This window comes from Haliotis rufescens, unplaced genomic scaffold (assembly GCF_023055435.1).
Source record: "Haliotis rufescens isolate VD_foot unplaced genomic scaffold, xgHalRufe1.0.p SCAF_31, whole genome shotgun sequence".
NCBI lineage: Eukaryota > Metazoa > Mollusca > Gastropoda > Lepetellida > Haliotidae > Haliotis > Haliotis rufescens.
Genome location: NW_025964013.1, coordinates 1,633,825 through 1,656,662, shown reverse-complemented (window position 1 = coordinate 1,656,662; position 22,838 = coordinate 1,633,825). Strand labels below are relative to the sequence as shown.

The 22,838-nt window shown below is 43.6% G+C and overlaps 2 protein-coding genes across 3 annotated transcripts; one reads left to right on the top strand and one right to left on the bottom strand.

Annotated features, from left to right (window-relative positions):
• Positions 1–1,505: 1,505 nt before the first annotated feature.
• On the bottom strand, positions 1,506–12,105 carry LOC124136781. The gene is made up of 10 exons (XM_046502809.2): positions 11,737–12,105; positions 8,907–9,016; positions 8,383–8,530; positions 7,738–7,815; positions 7,403–7,546; positions 7,103–7,269; positions 5,907–6,021; positions 5,285–5,382; positions 4,028–4,131; positions 1,506–2,682 (listed from the first exon to the last, which is right to left on the bottom strand). The coding sequence occupies exons 1-10, from the start codon at positions 11,873–11,875 to the stop codon at positions 2,499–2,501; spliced, it is 1,287 nt and encodes a 428-aa protein (XP_046358765.2). The 5' UTR covers positions 11,876–12,105; the 3' UTR covers positions 1,506–2,498.
• Positions 12,106–14,701: 2,596 nt separating this feature from the next.
• Positions 14,702–20,247, top strand: LOC124136783 (lectin BRA-3-like). Of its 2 annotated transcripts, none has more exons than XM_046502812.2 (6): positions 14,702–14,800; positions 16,700–16,860; positions 17,539–17,678; positions 18,247–18,422; positions 19,218–19,308; positions 19,885–20,247. In XM_046502812.2, exons 1-6 carry the CDS (start codon positions 14,758–14,760, stop codon positions 20,132–20,134), a joined length of 861 nt encoding a protein of 286 aa, XP_046358768.2. In that variant the 5' UTR covers positions 14,702–14,757; the 3' UTR covers positions 20,135–20,247. The 2 variants fall into 2 exon arrangements, with proteins under 2 accessions (XP_046358768.2, XP_046358767.2); XM_046502811.2 differs by having other exon boundaries at positions 19,215–19,308.
• The last annotated feature ends 2,591 nt before the right edge of the window (positions 20,248–22,838 follow it).

Sequence of the window (22,838 nt, the reverse complement as noted above, 5' to 3'; positions counted from 1 at the left end):
TACAAAGTCTTTAGTATTTTTACAGACTTTTCCCTCTTTCTATCCGTGTCTGTTACAGATGTTTACCTTAAAGCGTGTGCTGTGCAATTGAGGAAGAGAAGCTCGACATACACGATATATCCGAAAACAAGGTGAAGGTGAGGTGAAATGGGGTTCAACGTCTTCGTTCAAGATTATTGCACTTAGCCTGCAACCTCGGGGTATCGCGGTACTTGTCATGTACGCTAAACGGAACAAAATGCACTCACTAACCTTTATGTTTATTCGTGTTCTCTGTATCAGATATCATTCATGTTATCAAACAATGCATATTTTACTTATAAAAGTTCATTATTTACATCAGTAGCTCCGAGTAAAAGCCGGGCCTCGCGCTCAGTTTGACAAGGGAGAGAACTCCATCGTATCGCGGTACAGAGAAAAGTTGTGTATGGAGATCCGAATTGGACAAAAAGAGGACATAATTCTACCAACCACTTGGTATGATCATGCCAGACATCATTGATTTGTACAGACAAGTGCAAAGAAAGCACAAGTAAAATTCTAAATGTGTTATCAGCAATAGGTATTCAATGCATATTTACCGAAATGTAAGAGAAAAATATTTTTATAAGTCAACATCAAAATATCAGAAATGATATTTTAAGATTGTTTAAAAAAAATTGGATGACAATAATTTGTCACAAAATGGAAAAATGTTAAAAGTCAACAATAAATATATAAAAAGCACTCCTAGTATGCCCAAAGTATGTATTTATCTTTTGGTTACTAGTGAAGAACGTATTTCTAAGTTTGGCATTATGGCCCTTATGATCTCCCAATAGATTCTGGGCACAGAGCGGGAAAAAATGTGCGGACTACGTAACTTCCGTTACCTCATTAGTCGTCATGAATATGCAGATGATCTAGTACAGGTTGATAGAGAAAGTTTACTTGGGGAACTGCGGGTTATATCGTTGGCCATTGATAGATGAGGGTAAGGCATTATTACAACAGATGCCAGAAATATGTATCAACGGATTAATAACTCCTTACTTACAGCAAAATTTCACATTCCGAGGAAATTGAAATTGTTTACGAAGTGAGCACTTCCTGGTTACTGATTAGCATTAATAGACAGCCGCTAAGAGGCGTGTCCCGCGTGAACTACCGGAAATCACAAATGCCGCGATACGATGAATGCCGCGGTACCATGGGGTCCGAGTATATATAGCGACGTGCATGCACATGTACGTGCGGCTTCTTGTACTAGTCCGGACTGATGCCTATTTTATAGTGATAGCCCACTGAGATACAATGCCGCACTCGTACCACACTCAGGCACAGTATACTGATTTCGAGCCGACCAATCTTTGTTTAAGCCCCCAAGGCCGGGCGCCAGGCAGGGTAACAACAAGTACCATCTTTTAAAGTCGAACCGCCGACCTTCCGCTCTCCGGGCAGACGCTCTATCCACTGGACCACGAAGGCGGTCCACAATCCAATGGATGTCACAACATGAGATACACTGGCTGTCCCAATTTATTCACACAGATACAGAGATACAGTCACATAGTTAAACACAACCATTGAAGCGCCACACATGGCGACATTGACGTTGGGAACGTCGGACTACTGATGCATGACCTCACCCTTTGATAATAGGACACTGGCTATAGTTTTGTTTATTTGTTTGTTGTTTAACGCCGTACTCAGCAATATTCCAGCTATATGACGGCGAGCCTGACTGCCGGATCCCGTCAGTCGCCTCTTAAGACAACGGGCTATAGAAATACCACGATATTACAAGAGTAATTAACGACTGATTCTCAATCCCTAAACGTTGTTGTTATATGATTTCTAGTTCAAAAGGCGAGGGATATACGCCCCTTTAACGTAAACCGTACTAAAGTCTACGTTAAAGACGCCATTACGGTCATATTCGTGTTGGGGGTGAGTGTCATTTGTCTCTGTGTATCGGGCTTTGTAAGATGACTGTGAAATGTTATTTATGTTATTCAAAACTACAAAGTCTGTCTATCCTCGTGAGAGTCCAGTCACCGGTGATCTACAGTTTCTTTACGTTTATCGAGAGAGGGCATAACGAAGTCAAAGAGGCGAAACTAGTAATTATGCTTTCTATTACTCTGCAGATTTTTACTCAGGGATGGTTCGAGTAAGTCTAGGTTTGCAGTGCAGTTCTGAAATGAACATATTTTACAGAAAAAACAGTTGTTAAATAATAGTTATAAAATATAATGAAAAGGAGCCCAGAGACTTTCTTCCCTGATACTGCAGTAATCTAGACTTGCCAAACATTAGAGACTTGCAGGGGCTGTATTGGATATATTTGTTTCAGGGTCTGTATGACAGACTACCGCGATCGTGAAAAATATTCGAGAAATACGAAACTGAGGTAATGTTGGCTTATTCTGAGATCCAGTTGTCTCCCTTGGAAATCACGTTATGTCAAAACAAAGCAGCTTCACCGGGCAGGAGGATGCTCGGTCCACTCCACCGGCTCACACCCTCGCCGAGATGGCTAGCGCAGCTGTAACCATGGTAACATACACAGCAGGTGCGCCTACTGGGCCACCATTCCCACTGTCGGGCCTGGTGGTTGGTGCCGTGGTTGGTGCCGTGGTGACGAGCACTGTGTCAAACTGAGAGAAGCCAGACGGCCCCGTCACAGTCACCCGGATGTTCCTGGAACAAAGGGGAGATAACTCACGTAAATACGAAGTAGTCATGTCGTGTCACATGTTACTTTACATTTGACCTCCAACAGTGAAAGCAATGTCGCGTGTGCCCAGGACGGAAATAACGGTTCAAACAGAAATTCTTAGGATGTGCTTTACTGCATTGAGTAAACATTCCTCATACAAGCACAACCACTGTTGCAATAGTAGTATCGGTTGCTTTTTACTTCGGGTAAATCGGAATTTATAACACACTTTCCGTCATATCCGTTCATTATTTCTTTACATCAGTATCAGATGGGTGTCAGGGTGTCTCACTTGACACCAACTATCGTCAGTACTTCACAGTTTTGTATACACTACGTTCTTCCATCTCCCGTGAATGCATTCGGAGATTTGCGACATTGTTGCTTTTTTAACGAATCAATCCATCGCCTTGTTACAACAGGAGGGAAGGTGCTCAAACAATGATTACATCGGCAACATGTACCGCGTAACATTTGCTATGTGTAGGAGAAACAATTTCTACGAGGGATTACCAGCGATTGTAAACCCTGCAGTCGTGAACTCGGTTCAGGGAAACCGGTGACCTCAGCACGTGGGTTTCGCAACGGTGCGAAATCTGCACGTGCGTCTCGTAGGCTGTTCGTAGTTTTTGTTCTATCAAGGGTTTACAATGATTGTCAGCCCTCCTGTGAGGTGTTACCACAATTTCAAAAACTCCATATCGAGTTACACAAACAGCCAGTAGGTTTATAAAGCCTGTGGACATACACTCCACACATCGCTTCAATGTCAGGCCACGGTAGGGTTCGCACAAAGTCAATGTACGGAATAGGGTTCACTTAGTTTCCATGTGTTATACACGGGCTCATTTCATTGGCTAAATTATAAATAGGCACACGTCACTATTACACACTTTTATCACATCGCCGTATCTTTTCATGGTTGATGGAGGAATATAGTGTATACGTGTAATCTTCATTTGTGTTACACGAGCCTAACAATTCTATAGTCATTCCAGCGGCGAATATGGCATGCTTAATACGTCCCGAAATTACTTGTGTTGACAATGTGACACTGCTTGACATTCTTCAAGGAGTAATTAAAAACTGATACAGTACCATACGTTTATAACGAAAACGCTTATAACGAACTGACGGATATAACAAATATTCTTTTTGGTCCCGGCCATTTGCTATATATGCTGTACATATGCTTATAACGAAATACGGTTACAACAAACGAACATTAGTGGTCCCTTTGAGTTCGTTATAACCGTAGTTTACAGTACTTTTAGAAAGAGAAGGGAGATGGTTGGTTGTTTCAGAGAAGGCGGACAAAATACCAACCCCGCTGTTGGTGTAGATGTACTGGTGATGACTGTGACGTTGCTGGTGTAGGAGGCGTTGTTGTTGATGCTGAAGACGGCGCGGGAGATACTGGGATGCAGAGCCTGCAAGTGTTGTCAAACATCTTTCCTGAGAAGTCTTACCCTGGAGTGTGCCGCGTAACAGGGTGGGGTCGAGTACCAGGGTCGGGTGGGTAACAGGGTGAGTTTGGGTATCAGTGTGGGTCGGGAAGCATTGTGCGGTCGGATATCAGGGTGGGCTCAGGTACATGGTGTGTCGGGTATCAGGGTGGGCTCAGGTACATGGTGTGTCGGGTATCAGGGTGGGGGAGGGTACCAGGGCGTGTCGGTCCCAGGGTGGAGGCGGGTACCCGGGTGTGGCCGGATACGAGGGCGTGGTTGGTACCAAAGTGTGTCGGTACGAGGGCGGGGCGGGTAGAGGGATGGGGGGAATGACCTACCCGACCACCCCCTGCACACTGACGGGGACGACATGACAATGAAAACTACCCGCTCGTTTTGTCTGTTTTTGGTGTTATTCGTATCAGTATGATTTTGTATGAGAGATTAATGGATATATTTTGTATACTTAATTTTTGGAAAACTTAAGTCGCTTCACAAATGTAGTAAAAAGACACAAATTATCTTGAAGAAGGCAGCATAAAAATCCTCTAATCTCTATAGAGATGAAAGCAGTTTACCAATACACATATGTTGTTTGATTGTTTGTTTGTTTGTCTGTTGTCTGACGCCGCTCTCGGCAATATTACAGCTCACACAGACGGCGGTCTGTAAATAATCGAGTCTGGGCCAGACAATCCAGTGAATGATATCATGAGCATCGATCCACGCAAAGGGATACGATGACATTCATCGATCAAGTCAGCGAGCCTGACCACCCGATCCCGTCTGTCGCCTCTTACGACAAGCATAGTCGCATTTTACGGCAAGTATGGGTTGCTGAAGACCTCTTCTACCCCGGATCTTCACGGGTCAATACACATATGTAATTTCCCTGCTTTCTTCTATTAATGCGGGACACGGGTAAACAAGGGGCCCGAGGCGCCGCAGTAAGCTGTGCCAGGATCAGCTGATCTTGGTTCCCAGGTTTGTCAACACTATGTATGCCACTTAGGCACAGATGTTCTTACAAAGTTTCTTGGTCAATGTTCTGCAACAAAGACTTACAACTGGTTTCTCTCAAACGAGGGGTCGTTCAGTATTTAACTGGTCTATGGAACAGGGAACTATGTCTCACCGTGCTCTCCGACGTCACCATGACGGTGAAGTTGCCACGCTCGCCGTGGTTGACGACAGTGTAGGGTAGGAGCAACGTCCGACCAGGATGAATGACACCTACACACACAATATGACAACATGGGACATTCAACGGTAAATAATCGTGTGTGGACCAGACAAACCCGTGACTGAAAACATGAGCAGCGTTATTAATATAATAGATAATTGTACTTAATATGATAAAGTTCAAACGCCGCTCAAGCTGTAATTTATCAGTTTTGCAAATAACAAACAATTTGTGACTCGATATTCGCCACGTCGACATCGGCCCGACCCTAAGCTTTTTCTTCTTGCATTTTACACGATAAACTTATATCCAGTTCTTCACAGTTACAACTGTGTTCCACTTCAAGTTGCACTTTTGTATGTTACCCGTCCTGACATCAGAATGCCGGAAACTTGGCTTTCCGGGGATTTCCACCATGTTTTGAAGCCATGAAGCATTTGGGTGATTCTGAATTATGGTTGGTGAGTGTAGAAAACAAATAAGATAAAACTTCGCCCTACCTACCAAATAGTGAATTATAATGATGAGAAACAAACAACTACGTCAGTGACGACCCGTTCTGCTGCAGCCCTACCTTCTGTGTCGTGGAAGGTGACGGTGAGCTCGGCCTCAGGGGTGACAGCTGTGGGGGAGACGCGAGTCAAGGGGGAGCCGTGGGTGTCTTTACCTGTGACGCCGAGACGGAGAGCCTGTGGAACCAGTTGGAACCAGTGTGAGAGGTGAAACCAGTTGGAACCAGTGTGAGAGGTGAAACCAGGTGGAACGTGAGCGTAAGAGGTGGAACCAGTGTGAGAGGTGGAACCAGTTGGAACGTGAGCGTAAAAGGTGGAACCAGTTGGAACGTGAGCGTGAGAGGTGGAACCAGTTGGAACCTAAGCGTGAGAGGCGGAACCAGTTGGAACGTGAGCGTGAGAGGCGGAACCAGTTGGAACGTGAGCGTAAGAGGTGGAACCAGAGTGAGAGATGGAACCAGTTGAAACCAGTGTGAGAGGTGGAACCAGTTGGAACGTGAGCGGGAGAGGTGGAACCAGTTGAAACCAGTGTGAGAGGTGGAACCAGTTGGAACGTGAGCGCGAGAGGTGGAACCAGTTGGAACCTGAGCGTGAGAGGCGGAACCAGTTGGAACGTGAGCGTGAGAGGCGGAACCAGTTGGAACGTGAGCGTAAGAGGTGGAACCAGAGTGAGAGATGGAACCAGTTGAAACCAGTGTGAGAGGTGGAACCAGTTGGAACCTGAGCGTGAGAGGCGGAACCAGTTGGAACGTGAGCGTGAGAGGCGGAACCAGTTGGAACGTGAGCGTAAGAGGTGGAACCAGAGTGAGAGATGGAACCAGTTGAAACCAGTGTGAGAGGTGGAACCAGTTGGAACGTGAGCGGGAGAGGTGGAACCAGTTGAAACCAGTGTGAGAGGTGGAACCAGTTGGAACGTGAGCGCGAGAGGCGGAACCAGTTGGAACGTGAGCGTAAGAGGTGGAACCAGTGTGAGAGGTGGAACCAGTTGAAACCAGTGTGAGAGGCGAAACCAGGGGTTACAGGGATTGGGTAACAGGTGCCCTGTGTTAAGACGACCGCATGTAGCCAGTGATCCGCACGAATATATGATGACGTCCTCAGGCAGCACACTTTACTACAGGCATGGGCTGCTTGGGCATATTCCGCATGGAGGACATAATTAAACCAGCATTACCGTACCTTTCCCTGTCAGAAGAAGGATCTAAGTGCGTAAAATGTACATCAGTGCTACAAGAAACAAAGACCTCAGTGGTCCTACCTTTGCTGGAAGATTTATTGCTGCTTTATAGCGGGCGCCCATATGTCCCACAGGTGCCAGAACTGCAGATTTGATGACGTCACCATTCAGTGCGTACAACGTCACAGCTGTGATATTCTGTGTTTTGTCGACACCATTAATTTCTATGGCCAGAGTTAGATTTTTTCCTGAAGGCAGAGAAATGTGAAGAAGTTGATCACCGACACCATCTTTATATGAGGAAATATAATTAGATTCTTCCACATCCAACAGTTTAGTTGACAGAAATGTCACAAATACAGAACAATGGCGAGGACGCACCTGCTGGGGGATCTCCGGGGACAGAAATGGCGTAGCCTGTGTCTGGATTCAGCATCATGAACTGGGCCTGAAAACTGACGTCACTGTTCCCTTTGACGATGACGTCATACTGCAGCATGTCGCTGAAGTGAAGCTTCCAAGAACCTAAAACAGATAAAGTTGGATTTGACTCAGGAATAATTCACAGATGACACATAACACAGATAGATACGTCGGGTTTTCTTCCCAATATAATCAGACCTGTAGTGATGTCACTGAAATGTTTTGTATTAACAGCTTAAAACCTCTCTCACTCACTCATGAACATGTGTTGTGCAGATATGTCCGTGTCCTACCTGGGCTTGGCTTGACTATCTTGTACACAAGTGCCCCAGCACTATCCACAGCCAGCGTGACGTTGACTGGAGATACTCCTGGAACGACAAACAACGTCACAGTGTAGTGGCCGTCCATGCTGGAAGCGCAACTCCTGTCAGCTCACCCCCCTCCAAGGAAGACCTCGACCCACGCAGACTCACAGCCAGAGACAGGGATGTGATGTCATGGCTCCCATTGCAAGACACTCTTATCCCATTTGTTTTATTATGTTCAACTACATATATGTTCCTTTTAATGTCACATTCTACAAAATATGTGTGCCACCTTGGACTTGGATACAGTACGGTTAATACTGGATCCGTTTCGTGAAAAAATGTGCACTTTGTGATAAAAGCACGTAACTTGGCACAGTTGAAGGTAATGACACTTAAAACAGTGTTCAGGTATTGGGCCACCAAACACAATCCAATATGGCCGCCATGGAGGAATGGATTTTTCGTATTTCTCGTTTGAGCATGACCCACAGAAGGTTGTGGCAGGAAGGTGATGTTCCCGGTTTCGCCCTATGTTTACAGTATTTGTCTTCCAGTTAAGCATCAAACAGATGATCATCCTACATCAAGAATGAGAGTGTGTCACATTGATGCAGCCAGACTACTGACCTTTAGGATCTGAGAGTTGGATGGCAGACTTGGTGATGTGACCTGTGACCTCCACCAGAATCAACGTCAGGGCAGAGTCGACGCTGAAAGTCACGTCACGTGGTGGTGTAGCGTTGACATGGGTCACCATGACTACCACAGGCGACGCCTTAACAAGAAAATGATAATGAATATTAACTCGTGTAGGTTTGAATCTGTTGGTAAATGATGTAGCGTCTGTGCTCCAGTACACACCGCGTACTGTTTCTGATTTTACAACGTTGTTGGCTGACGTCAGAACGGATGTTTCTACCTGTCTATACATGCTTACTACTGTTATTCAAGGGGCGTGGTCTACGTAAGTCTTGTTTCTGCCAATTTTTTCTTCCCGCCCATTTCAACCACGCCCACCAGAGCTGCTTTAGCCACTGTGATATTGGAGGCGTGATCAGCATCTGTTTCATTACAGTCAGTCTTAAATCCCACCGACACCCCCACCCCTCACACCCCACACCCATCTATCTCATCCATATCTACACACCCACCAGAGCTGCTTCAGCCACTGTGATGCTGGAGGCGTGGTCTACGTCTGTCTTGTTGCTGTCAATCACAGATCCACCACTCAGGGCTGCTAGGTGAGAGTATACATCGGAGCCTAAATGAAGAAAACCGTCTTAAACTATATCTCTGAGGACTTCTGCTGTTGAGGAGACAACCACATTAAATATAACTGCCGACATTACAGGAGCGGACGGGACGTGTATGTTACATATCACGACACGTTCACAAAGACAAATTAATAAACAGCGTCCAAACCATGTCTATAATGATTACACATGTCATCATTAGCATAAGTGCATGAGTTTAACAACACGTGGATCTGTGAGTTCTCATGATTATATGTTTCCTTTGAATTTGTGAGTATACACATGATACTACAGAATGTGTGTGTGTGTGTGTGTGTGTGTGTGTGTGTGTGTGTGTGTAAAATACCACAGTTTCTTATCACAAGAGTATTTGATTTTATAAACAATTATTTTCACTGCAGTTCAGGGTGGAAACACGGCTTCTTAGGGCGTATAGGTTGTGGGACAAGGATCATGTTTAGATTAGAGTAAGGGATCTTAATACATTGTTACAGTGTAAGGGGGTAGGCGCGGGGGGGGGGGGGTTGTGTCACCGACACAACAGGTTCAAAAGCACTGTACAATATCTGAACCCTCTCTAATAGTGCTTAAATGGGCGAAAAACCATACTCACTCACTCACTCACTTATGCACTCACTCACACACGTCGTTTATAAAAAACACTTCCCCAAGTACGTGTATATCTATATTTAACCTTCTGTTTACTTATTCCAGCCCGTAATAAACGGAAGTTTAGGGCCTCAATCCTAAGATGTGTTTCTGAACATTCCATGTTGAAATGACCCTTTGGGCAACTCGTAAGAAGCGTGTCAGCAGGTTTGATCATACATGTTCATCACTTTTAAGGCAGTCAAACCAAACGCCAGCAGTAATGAATGAATGTTGTTATACGCCGCCAGCTATTCACGGCGAGAACCAGTTAACATTTCAAACATGTACTAATAAAGAACAACCATAAAAGCATGATATTAAAGATCACATAAAATATCAGTCATATATCACAGACAAATGGAAAAAACTGACTATTTGTGTTAAAACCTATATCTTGTCATAAAGATGGATTTCTTTCAGAAATGCTATAATTGTGTGGCTATGAACTTGAGTAAAAAGTTGTTTCAAAGAAGAAACATTAAAATATGTTGCACGTATTAAATCAGTATCCACGCAGTCTAAAAGTATGTGTTTCATGGTAACTTGACATTGACAAGGAATACACATGGGAGCATCTTCTCCCTTTAAAAGGAAAGCATGAGTAAAATGTGAATGTCCTATACGGCATCGGCTTAAAACAACGTCATCTCTACGACAACCAACAGTGGTTGAATATTGTACAGCTTGTTATTGGTTTGAGTATCCCAATTTGACTGCCAACATTTATTAACATATTACCTAATAACTGGTTTACAATCAGTATAAGGGAATTTAGTCTTTGTTACTCTTTGTTCAATAGCAGCTTTTGCTGCTGCATCAGCTTTGTTGTTACATTTTATTCCAACATGGCTTGGTAGCCAAAAAAAAGACAATATAATTATCGGCCACTGATAAATTCAGGTTTCGTTCAAAAATTTCAGCCAAATAAGGATGATCAGATTTCCGACCATTTATCGCCTGCAAGCAGGATAAACTATCAGAAAAAATAATAAATTGTCTGTTCGGCGAGTGCTCAATATACTGCAAAGCTAACAAAATAGCCTTTGCCTCTGCAGTGAAAATGGAACTGTCATTAGTCAGTCTAAGCGAAAACGTACCATCAGTGGTAACTGCAGCAGCAGATACTTTCTCCCCTTCTTTTGAGCAATCTGTGTAAATGCATGTGTAAGAGGGGTATTCATCTCTAACTTCTAGAAAACCTTGTTGATATTGTAATGCATTTGTATTGGCCTTTTTCAGCCTTGTTAGTTCAAGATTGACCACAGGATGTATAGATTGCCATGGAGGTATATCTGACATTTGCAACCTGGCAATAGACGTAAGATTTAAATTAGCATCTATCATGTGAGGTTTCATGCGAATGCCGAATGGCGGTATTGCGTTACACTTTCTGACATACAAATCCACATACAGAGGTTTAGAAACATTGTCAAAGGCTGGATTAGAAGGATTCGATTTGAGTTTAGTGATATATTGAAGAGCATCTTTAATCCGCCTTAATTTGAGACACGGTTCTTTGGCTTCAACATACAGACTTTCAATAGGAGATGTTCTGAAGGCACCTAAGCACAACCTGAGTCCCTGATGGTGAATACTATCTATATAGTTCCCGTAAATATGATTGACGGGCTGAACCATAAATAAAACAACCATAGTCCAGCTTAGATCGAACTAACGCCCTGTAGAGATGCAGAAGTGTTTCTTTATCCCCACCCCAATGAGCATTTGACACAACTTTAAGAATATCAAGTGCCTTGAGACATTTGGTCTTCAGATTTTTAATATGGGGAATAAACGACATTTTGCTGTCAAATGTACGCCAGCAGTAAAACCAATAAGCTAAATTTCTGATAGATATAATTCCGAGATGGAGGGACGATTTAACAAACAAGGCATTTTAGTACGTGTAACATACACGCAAATCTAAATAGATAAATTTATACATTCCACTATTATCACCTGTTATATTATACCACCTCGCATCCAACAAAGCACAGAAGCTAACCATCCTTCACGTCAAATTACTAGGAATACGAGGAGAATAATATATTACAACCATCTTCTGCGCAAATGTTACCTTTCTCCGAACGTTTGTTAATGTCATGTAGGTTGACATTCTGGTGGATGTTGTTGCCAAATCCGTTTTTCCCATTGAACTGCAATCCATTTACGATAACAGAGAGTGAGAGCAGAGCTAACACCGCTCCCGCCGCCATGTTGTTTGTGAGGCTCGCAGTGGTGTTGCGCCACCTGGAGTCTGTCAGATCCTGATTGACACTTCCAGGATACCTGTGTCTCCAAGAGGTAGCGTGGCTTTGTGAAATTTACGGAAAAAGGATTGTCGATGGTATTCCGTGTGTCAACCTGGGTATTACTAGATAAACAGTTCAAGTGTGCGCTACAGGGCTCCGTCTACGCTGATAACACAGTAGGTTAGAGATAGATGTTATGTCACGATACCAGATATCTGACATACTGGTCTTATGACGAGGTGACAGGCCAAATGCGCATGACCACTACTTGCTTGCAATGAGTGAGTTTTGTTTAACTTCATTTTGAACAGTATTCCAGTTGCATCATGGTTTGTCAGCTAAACGGGAAAAGTGATGCAAGGGCCCCGTTTCACACAGCTGACGTGATCGTAACTACCGTACTTTAACATAGGCTTACGGCAGTCGTAGCGCTAAGATCGCTTTGTGGAACCCGACCCAGGTCTCCGACGGTTACTTCTTTGGTGAAACGCACGAGCAACAAGGGTATGGTGCTGACAAATCTAGAAACAATCAGACCTAACAGGGATTCGAACCAAAGATCATGTCTTTTGGCACGACTAAGGGACGCAACTCTTCACAGCAAATGGCGCCTAAGACACCCCTTTTTGAGAAATAGCATAGGCCCTTATTGTGGCTGTTGCACAAACAATAACAGTCTTCATGAGGAACTAGGGGTAATAGATGAACGCTGTAGATACTGTGTCATAATGGACGCGACGTTAAACCCAATTTCACCTCACCTGTGTCATAATATGATCATATTGGAAGTCGGGGTGCCAAAGTGATACCAACAAGCTCGGGAAGGTTGTACGTACTCACTATGTCCATGACGACCGATAAGGAGGTCGCGTCATCAATCCTCTTGGTTACAACCCGAAACTTAATGGGTCAGAAGGTTCTGTTCCGAAAATCAGAACATCCATGTTTGGAGAAAGAACTATCTCCTATTCCGCAGCGTTTCCATGGAACTCTCCTCCAGATAATGTGGCATTATCCCCTTCAACCCCTGCTCTTCAAGCCTACCTTAATACCCATCTTTTTAACAAACAATGGCAATGCTGAGCGCCCTGAACACATGTGGCGTTTTTGCGTTATACAAATACAAGAATTCTTATTATTTATTATTATGGCGAAAGTCGAAGTTGGGATAGTGCTGGGCTAACGACAGTATCCCTGGTGGGACGGCAACACGTTACATTTAGTCCAGTGTAACCTTGTGTGATCTTTATCAGTGAGTGAGTTTGGTTTTACGCCGCTTTTAGCAATATTCCAGCAATATCACGGCGGGGGACACCGGAAATGGGCTTCACACATTGTACCCATGTCGGGATTCGAACCCGGGTCTTCGGTGTGACGAGCCAACGCTTTAACCACTAGGCTACCCAACCGCCCCGATCTTTATCAGACACACAATGGGAGCATCAACAGGATAATGGATAATTGACATTTTGAAATACATATTTGACATATTTGGTGACTGTGCTCCCGTCCCTTAATAAATGTGAAGTTATTGTTTGTGTGTTAATGATGAAATATCTGTCAGGTTTTTGTTTGTATGGTAATGATGACATATTTGTGAAGTTTTCGTCGTTGAGCTATTTATTAGTTTGTTTATGACTATATAAACGTGAGAACCGGTGTGCTCCCTCATGTAATGAAGTCCATTCTCAAGTAGAGGCTGGAGGACTTGGGACTGCGACAGGGAAGCGAAGTACAACACAGTAACTGTTACTGGTTACTCTTCTGTGTGACGACTGCTCCCCTGATTCGTTGATGTCAACGGAAATCATTGATGTCATGCAGTCATTACAACAACCATAAGTCGCGCAGAGGAAGCATGTGTAGTTCAGTCACTTCCTCTACTTCGTCAACGAGCAGTGTTGATGTGACCGGGGGGACCTCAGCCCATGTAGATATGCACAGAGGGAGACTCCTCGTCCAGTAGGGATTCAGTTAAGTTAGCTGTGCAGAGTTGCGTCCCTTTTGAGTGCCTGGAACCGATGGACCTCACTCACTCAATTTCTCACTTAATAACCTTTTTTCTTTTCCTCAGTGAATTAGACAACAGGCAGTATATCCTTGATATAACCCGGCGCGGTGGGGTAGCCTAGGGGTTAAAGAGTTCGCTCGTCAAGCCAAAAGCCCCGTGTTCGATTCCCCACATGGGTACACTGTGTGGAGCCCATTTCTGCCATGATATTGCTGGAATATTGCTAAAAGCGGCGTCAAATCATACTCCGGAATTCCAGCCTTGTTCGGCAAGGGTGGAAACTGGACTTATAAAGTCAGTTAACGTATCTATTATCGAATTACCGACTTTGTTGGCAAAATTTTCTCGAGTAATCGACAATAGTTCCGAGTCAGTTTCATATGCCTTCCGACTTAATCAATAATGACCGATTTGTTTAACTTTCAACCTTGACATGTTTAATGAGGTACTATGTAAACATAATATAACTAACTCTTTATTTAAATGTGTCGACGTTACTGACCAGAAGACAGCACCTGCCAAGTTTCGACTGGTCAGACGGCAAGGAGAACGACGCACTGTCTAACAAGCGTAATAAAGAGAGGAGAGTTTCTTCCAACTACATACTCAACTTAGATTTCAGTAAATCAGCACATTTCGTACATCTGGTGGGCTTCTTGAATCACGAACCATGTTCAATGATGAAAGACAATGACACTTATCTGAAGCCGCCTCAGAATTAGGTCAGAAGCGTCAGCCACTTCAAATCTGTCGAGGTCACTTCCGGTCAGGAAGAACTCTGACACGACCCTTTATGAGTGGGGGATTCGCACACTCTGTGAGGAGTACATGAGCCATGGGGATCATCACGGGGATGGTTGTTGTCTTCTGCATCATGGGTGAGTTCTCCGACTTTCTTACACTGTCACAGTCCATCGTATACAAGATGCAGGTGTTTATGGACATCCCTGCCAATGTTTTGATTTAAAATATTTCATAGATATTAACTGAAGTGCAAATTACAATGAAAAGGCAAGAGAATGCGTCTGGAACTTTGGTAATCACAGATGACTTAATAATATTCACATATGTCAGTGTGGCACCATATGTGTCTTTATATTGCTCACATGTGTCAATATGACACCACAGCTGACATTTTCCAGTTCCCTGTGTCAATAAGACAACAAAGAGAGCTTTATGTTCTTCACGTCGTCAGTATGTCATGGTGGAGAACCTTATGGTTGCAGCTTTCGTGTATCAGTCTCAATACCGGGTTCGATTTCTTCCGCGGGTATAAAGTTTAAAGCCATTCTTGGTGTCTATACCAATCGTTTAAATGTTTCCAACTTAGGCATTAATACTTTTGACATTTCGCTCACTTTATTTCCCGGTATAACCCACATGGTTCATCCTCGGAGACATGGGGAGAGGTAGTAGGGGGTGGGGAGTTGTCCCAGTTCGCTGTTCAAAGTTGCGTCCCTAGTGAGATGATTGTTGGTTCGAATCCCGGTTCACCCCGATTATGTTTCTAGGTTTGTCTGCACCATACCCCTGCTCGTGGGTTTCACCGAAGTTGTAAACGTCTGAGATCTGCTTTCCTCCAACATTAAGCTGACACGCCGTGATATATCGCTGTAATACTGTTAAAAGCCACAAACCTAGAAACATAATCGGGGAGAACCGGGATTCGAACCCACAATCATAGGTTTCTGGCATGCCCAAGGGACTCAACTCTGCACAGCGATTCGCGGCGCCTTAGACGACTGGGCCACCCGTGCCCCCTGATGAGCAGGATGTGACGTCATGAGAAGGTAATTCCGTGCTGAAGTACACAAGTTAATCCTGTTATTTCACTATATGGTTATAAAAATGTTCATTGTATATCTGGTTTTATGTTTCTAATCTACTTTATTCCAAATTGTGTATATTAATTTTGGCGAAATGGTATGCGAAGTGATCGGAAGATCGCACCAACTCACCGTTAATTAATGGTATTGACGCCTGGAAATACATTAGACAGAATAAATAACACATTCAGAGTGGAGGGATAAACCTGGTATAGAATAATGAACACATTCGAGGTGGTGAGATCATCTTTGTATCGAATAATGAACACATACGAGGTGGAGGGATAGGCATTACACAGTTAGTGACGTCATGCATATTCATTCATCTCCGTGAACAAAGTGATTGACTGAGTGAGTGAGTTGGGTTTTAACAGTATTCCAGCAATATCACGGCGGGGAACACCAGAGATGGGCTTCTGGTTCACGGGTCGCGTGATTGTTTGGCCGCCGTCGCATGGAACCAGTACAGCTGTGCGGCGTCAGGCAGTACATACTTTGGTTTTTATGCAAATAGTATGAATGACGAACATGCTTACCTTTTTCGCGAACACCTGGTGTCACCACTGATTTTCAGCGGTCCGTTCATATAATTTTCACAGCTATTTTGCCCTTTACGCCAAATGATTTGGGGGGGGGGGGCGGATAATCTTAACTGGTTATTCTCTTGGATTGCCAATATATAAGTAGAGCTATAACATCGCGTCTCACTCACTAACACTGCGTCGCCGAGATGACAGCAATCAGACCCGGTCTTGCACATACTGCTATGCTTCATACACCATATCCTTGGTTTGGATAGATTCATCACACACGAACACTCATTTCTCTGCTCTGTCCAAAATGTCATCACCAATAAACCGCAGATATTTTAATGGTCAATGACATTTTTAAGGAAAACATATTTTATAAAGCAATTATAGCAATTATTATATAAACCGTGTTTGTCTCCAGGTGGCGCAATGTGCGGTTGTCCTGGCAACACGGTGTGGTTTAAGGAGGAGGTGTCTTGTTACTACATCAGCAACAATGTCAAGGTCACGTGGGGACAGGGACGTCGGGAGTGCGAGGACATGGGCGGAAGCCTCTTGATCATCAACTCGCGCAGAGAGGAGGTAGGTGGCAGGGTTATGTCGGGATACATTATTCACGAAAGGGAAGGGGAACAGGTGGGTCAGTGCTCTAGTACGACTCTTCCCACTGTGCAGTACCAGGATCCGCTGGTCGGGGTTCGAATCCTAATCGCGCTTCCATATGACCGTTTGCCTGCCTGGACCCTTCCCGTGCTAGTGGGTTTCACAGTGGTGGACGTCAACTTTCACTTTAGATCCAACAAGAGAACTAAGTTGGCGACTAACTAAACTTCTGTATGAACTATCCTCTCCTTGAAGTACTCTCTTGTCACATGTCAAATATATAATTTAGTGAAAATCTCATAAATATGCATTATATATATATTATTTATTTATTTATTTATTTTCAAATAGCTGTGTGTTATGGTGTATATATTATAATGTTTCATATATCGCTAAATAGTGTTTGGATATGACCTGTAGTATATGTTTGTGTGATGTTTAACGACGCCGGAGTAAGGATTATTCCCGCTGTAGTATAGCCCCTGTGAAAAATCGTGTCTGGACCAGACAATCCAGTGATTGATTTTATTAGCACCGAGTCACCGAGCCTCGCCACCCGAGCTTCACCTCTTGCGACTTTTACAGGTTTGCTTGGGACATATTTTAATCCTAATGCGATATGTAAGATTGATGCGTTAATAAGTTCTCTGTCGACAGGATCTTATTTCCGACTCCCTGCGTGAGAGGCTGTCCAGGAACGCCAGCGCTGACTCCCAACTACAATGGTGGGTAGGACTCAGTGGGATCAACGAGCGGTGGACGTGGGTGGATGGGACCCCCGCTGAAACAGACAGTCTGTAAGCTCGGTATTATGTTTATTTACCTTTGTGTATCACTACATCTTCCGAGGCAAGGGAGATAATTGACTTTAAAAGTCCAGTTTTCCAACATTACTTATGTCAATGTCCTGTTTCCAACATTACTTATGTCAATGTCCTGTTTCCTACATTACTTGTTTCGGTGTCCTGTTTCCAATATTACTTATGTCAATGCCCTGTTTCCAATATTACTTATGTCAATGTCCTGTTTCCAATATTACTTATGTCAATGTCCTGTTTCCGTCATTACGTGAGTCAATGTCATGCTTCCAACATTGTATATGTTCCATGCTTGTCGTAAGAGGCGACTAACGGGATCGGGTGGTCAGGCTCGCTGACTTGGTCCATGCATGTCATCGTAATCCATTTGCGTAGATCGAAGCTCATAATGTCAATCACTGGATTGTCTGGTCCAGATTCGGTTATTTACAGACCACCGTCATATAACTGGAAAATTGCTGAGTGCGGCGTTAAACAAAGAAACAAACAAACAATATGTCAGTGTTGTGTGTCTGTCTACACTCCACACTGTTGCTGTTTGCGGCAGACTATGGCATGCAGCGGAACCCAACATCCAGGACCGCAAGGCGTGTGCGGTGTTCCGGCAAACTCTACTGAGCGACGTGGACTGTGACTTCAAAAAACACTTCATCTGTGAACTACCGCCGTTGTCACCTCACCCAGAGCCATCAGAGTCGGCCCCGACGTCGAACACTATGTCGAGTAAGTTGCTGTTAACGGTAGGGTAGCCTTGTGGTTAAAGCGTTCGCTCGTCACGCCGAAAACCATGGTACGATTCCCGACATGGGTACAATTTGTGAAGCCCATTTCTGGTGTCCCTCGTCGTGATATTGCTGGAATATTGCTAAAAGCGGCGTACAACCATACTCACTCACTCACTCCAGCTAACAGTGACACATTATTGTTGATTCTGTTTGTTTATTGAGTTCCTTCTTTATGTTTTACCGTCTAACAGCAATATTCCAGCTATATGACGGCGGCCTGTAAATGATCGAGTATGGACCAGACAAACCAGTGATTGATATAATGATTGCTATGTGACACGCATAGCGGTATGACGGGGTTTCACTGTATGCGAATTGAGACGCTATATAGATTATGTCTATTGAATGTGTCAACCAGGCCGTTCTGAAATCCACTAACATCTATTCTGTGTTAGTTCTACATGATGCTGTTGCACTGTGGACATGCAAGCGATACGGGCGATTGCATACTCACATGTTCAAGACTTGATAGACACAGATCATAATTTATTTCGGGTCACGCATAGCCTAGTCGATCAAATTGTTTGGCAGAGTTTCGTCCCATGTGTGTGCCAGGATGCTGTGATCTTTCGAAACCCAGATTCTCCCTGATTGTTAGATTGTCTGCACCATGTTAGCCGTGTTCACCAAAGTGCTAAATGACACCTGCATTTCGTTCTGCTTCATCCGACAAACTGTTCGAAGCGGCGTAAAATCTAACTCATTCACTCTATGTTATTTCTCTCCTCAGCAGCAACGAGGCGGTTGCTGTTTTTCAGCATAATCGGTGGGGTGGCACTTCTTGCGGTGATAGCAATTCTAGCCGTCATCTGTCTGGCGACGAGGTACGTACACAGATCACAACCATTCATGTCGGGACTAATACATACTGTTTGTTTGAAACACAGAGAAACAAAAATCAAAACAACAATAATTTTTATTCCACGAACATGAAATAAGTTTATCGAATATAGCTATTCTAAAAATGTAATATACGAAAGAATAAATAAAAAAATGGAAATAACGAGAACAAAATAGAAATTTCGAGTTTTTGAAATAATGAGAAAATAATCGAAGTAACGAGAAAAAAAACGAAGTATCGAGAAAGAACTCGACATTTCCAGTAAATAATTGAAAACGAGGAATTTCGATTTTAAAAAATGAATAAATGATACAAAAATGGAAATTAGGCTTCCGTTAAATATTTTACTTATGTTTTAATTCAATCTGGCTTTGTCTTATTTATCCAAGTCAGTGTTCGCATGTAACCCGCTCGGTACAAGATAAAAAACACCAGGGTCCATACGAGTTAGAAAAAAGTTCCAACTTCAGAGACGAACAGGAAATAGTAAAGAGAAATTATGAAAATTATTTGGGTTGTCAACGATAATGAACATTGCATTTACCTCTTCTTGTACCAGGGTGCGGCGTCTACGACGGACGTATAAGAATCGCGAACATCACCCGGACCTGACATCTCAGCCGTCAGCCAACACCGGAAGCGAACTTCAGAGGGCACCCCAGACTCTACCCCGTCCAGACCCTGGTTCCAAACCCCCCATCCGGTTTCTCCTCACTGCACACTCCTATGATGAACCGGAACCAGAGGCCCACCCTGGTTACGAGAAACTCAACAAGTTTACGCCACGATACCTCGACCTGTCCAAATAGCCTGCAGTCCCCAGCATCGTATACCGTGCTCATTCCAAACAAACAAGCGTACACTCAATAACAGAATACATTGCCCTGTTGAACTAGACACAGCCGCTATACAAACTCCACAACACAGTTCTTCAGAAGCTCTGTCTTGTCTTACAAAGTGTGTATGTTTTTTATACTATTAATGATATTGCTGCACCTTGCCTCCCCTTGCTACATGTTGCTTCATCTTGCTACATGGTGCTTCATCTTGCTACATGTTGCTTCATCTTGCTACATGTTGCTTCATCTTGCTACATGTTGCTTCATCTTGCTGCACCTTGCTTCACTTTGCTTCATCTTGCTACATGTTGCTTCATCTTGCTACATGTTGCTTCATCTTGCTACATGTTGCTTCATCTTGCTACATGTTGCTTCATCTTGCAACATTTTGCTTCATCTTGCTACATGTTGCTTCATCTTGCAACATTTTGCTTCATCTTGCTTCATCTTGCTTCACTTTGCTTCATCTTGCTACATTTAGCTTCATCTTGCATCATTTTGCTACATCTTGCTACACCTCGCTTCATCTTGTTACATCTTGCTTCATCTTGCTACATTTTGCTTCATCTTGCTACACCTGGTCAGTGTTGGGCTCCAACTGTTGCGGTATAAACGCGGTGGTATCGTTACACTAACGCACATGTTTTAAGTGAACAATCTGTAAATATTGGTTGTACATAATGATATATTATATTTATGTTTTATTTGTCTGTAATACAGACATACTTTTGCCTTCTCTATCGTCAATAAAATAATATACTCCTCCCTTAAAGATTTTTCATGACCCTCCCTAAAAAGACAAAATGCAAATGCACTTTATATTTTATTACAATGTCTATTTTGTCATGACGCTCCCCATATATTTATTCTTTTTTATTACCCTCCCCTAGAAACGGTCATATTTTGAGTTGACTCTGATCTTCTCTGACCCACCAGCCCTATAATAAATGAACGTTCCCTAAATAAAGTAACTGCAATTTGTGTCGCGAGCGTTGACGGGCACTTCGTTTTCTCGCACGTTTCAAACGTACGTGCTTTCACCAGAGAAGAAACAAATTTCAAACAGCTTAAAATGTTTGGACCGACATCAGCACCTGGAAGATAACACCAATAGTCAAACTAAGGCAGGTTCAGAACAGCAGTAGATCGAAATCTACATTCGCGTCGAAAACTTATCACTTCTGTATATCGAGGGAGGACACGTTAAAATGTACACCGCATGTATTCCCACTCAGGAGTGCAATCGCAAAAGTGGACCTTGGACAGTTTTACGGACAAATCAGACAAATTCTGAACTGGATGACGTGCGTGCTGTAGTAATAGCCTATAAGTGATTGTGTGCTGTGAGAAGGTGTGATAGCTGACAGTGTCATGGAAGTAACGACTGGAGTGATCGCCCTTGGGCCAAGGTTTAAATATTGGAACTAAGGTCACTCGTGGAATAGTGTCGGCCGTCAGGCATGCATGTCCAGACATTTCTGTATGGGACGAACGGCTCGAGGACATCATGCGATCCCCTCCTCCATATTGGTAAGGGGCGTGCAAGAGCTCCTTCCTTGGTAACAGCTTCTATATATGTTTTTTCGCCGTCAGTAATATCCGCCAAGCTAAAATAACGGGGTGACGGTTTTGGGGTCTTGTCCCCCACACAACGACTTGCAACAAAAGCTACCGAAAGAAAATGTCATTTAGTTTCCAAACCTTATGAAAGATTCAACGTGTTTGTTGAAATGTGTCCCCCATATGTTACTGATGACGTTGCCGCACAGTATTGTTTTTAGTAATATTTTATTCAATTTTGAGGTTTAATCATATTGCAAATCATGCAAGTGGAATCTTTCTTTCTACGCATTTTGAGCTTCATTCTCGGATGGCGGATGGGTATCCGGTATTCTTTAGCAACATTAGCATATTCTAGATAGTCATAGCAAAGATCAATTTCTGTACAAGATATGTTTGCGTGCACTAAGATTTGTAAGACATTAGAAACAGGGAATGTTAGCAAGTTTTGACATATTGTAAATGACAGAAAGAGTCATTTTGCCAACTGCCAGAGGCTTAAGCATAGCTATATTGAATCCCAAGACGAACACACACACAGCCTCAAAACCTACACAGTTGTCGGCGGTATGCACACACAATGTACAACGCATAGGCCATGTTGTACCATTATTACTGAGGACACTTTACCTGAACCCATCGCCCGTTCCTAGGACATCAGTACCTGCTTTTGTGGTACACCCTGAAGCAACGCTTTGCGCCGACCTTACACGACCGTGAGAGTGATTGTCTCTGACGTCAACTGATTGATTACGTATTCTGCTTATGATGTCACCAGTTCCGGGATACAATTAAGGGGTGCGTTGCAAAGCGCCAATCGCTTGCAAGCGATGTACAGCGATTCGCCTTACAACAGTGCGCTAACTTTCAGCCGCTTGCAAGCGAAACAATCGCTGGCTGAGGTCGCTTCGTTCTCAAACCAAAATGGCGCCTTACTTTGACAGCGGAACAAGAAATTCTTGAGTGGATCAGCGAGGAAATCAGCAAAGGCAGCGAAGACCCCATCATCCTCAGCCTGCTGTACATCTTCAAAGTAGTCATAAATTCGATCAGCTCGTCATCGAGCCTCTTCTATTACGTTCTTCATTACGTCAAGGCAACCAAACGCTAGTTG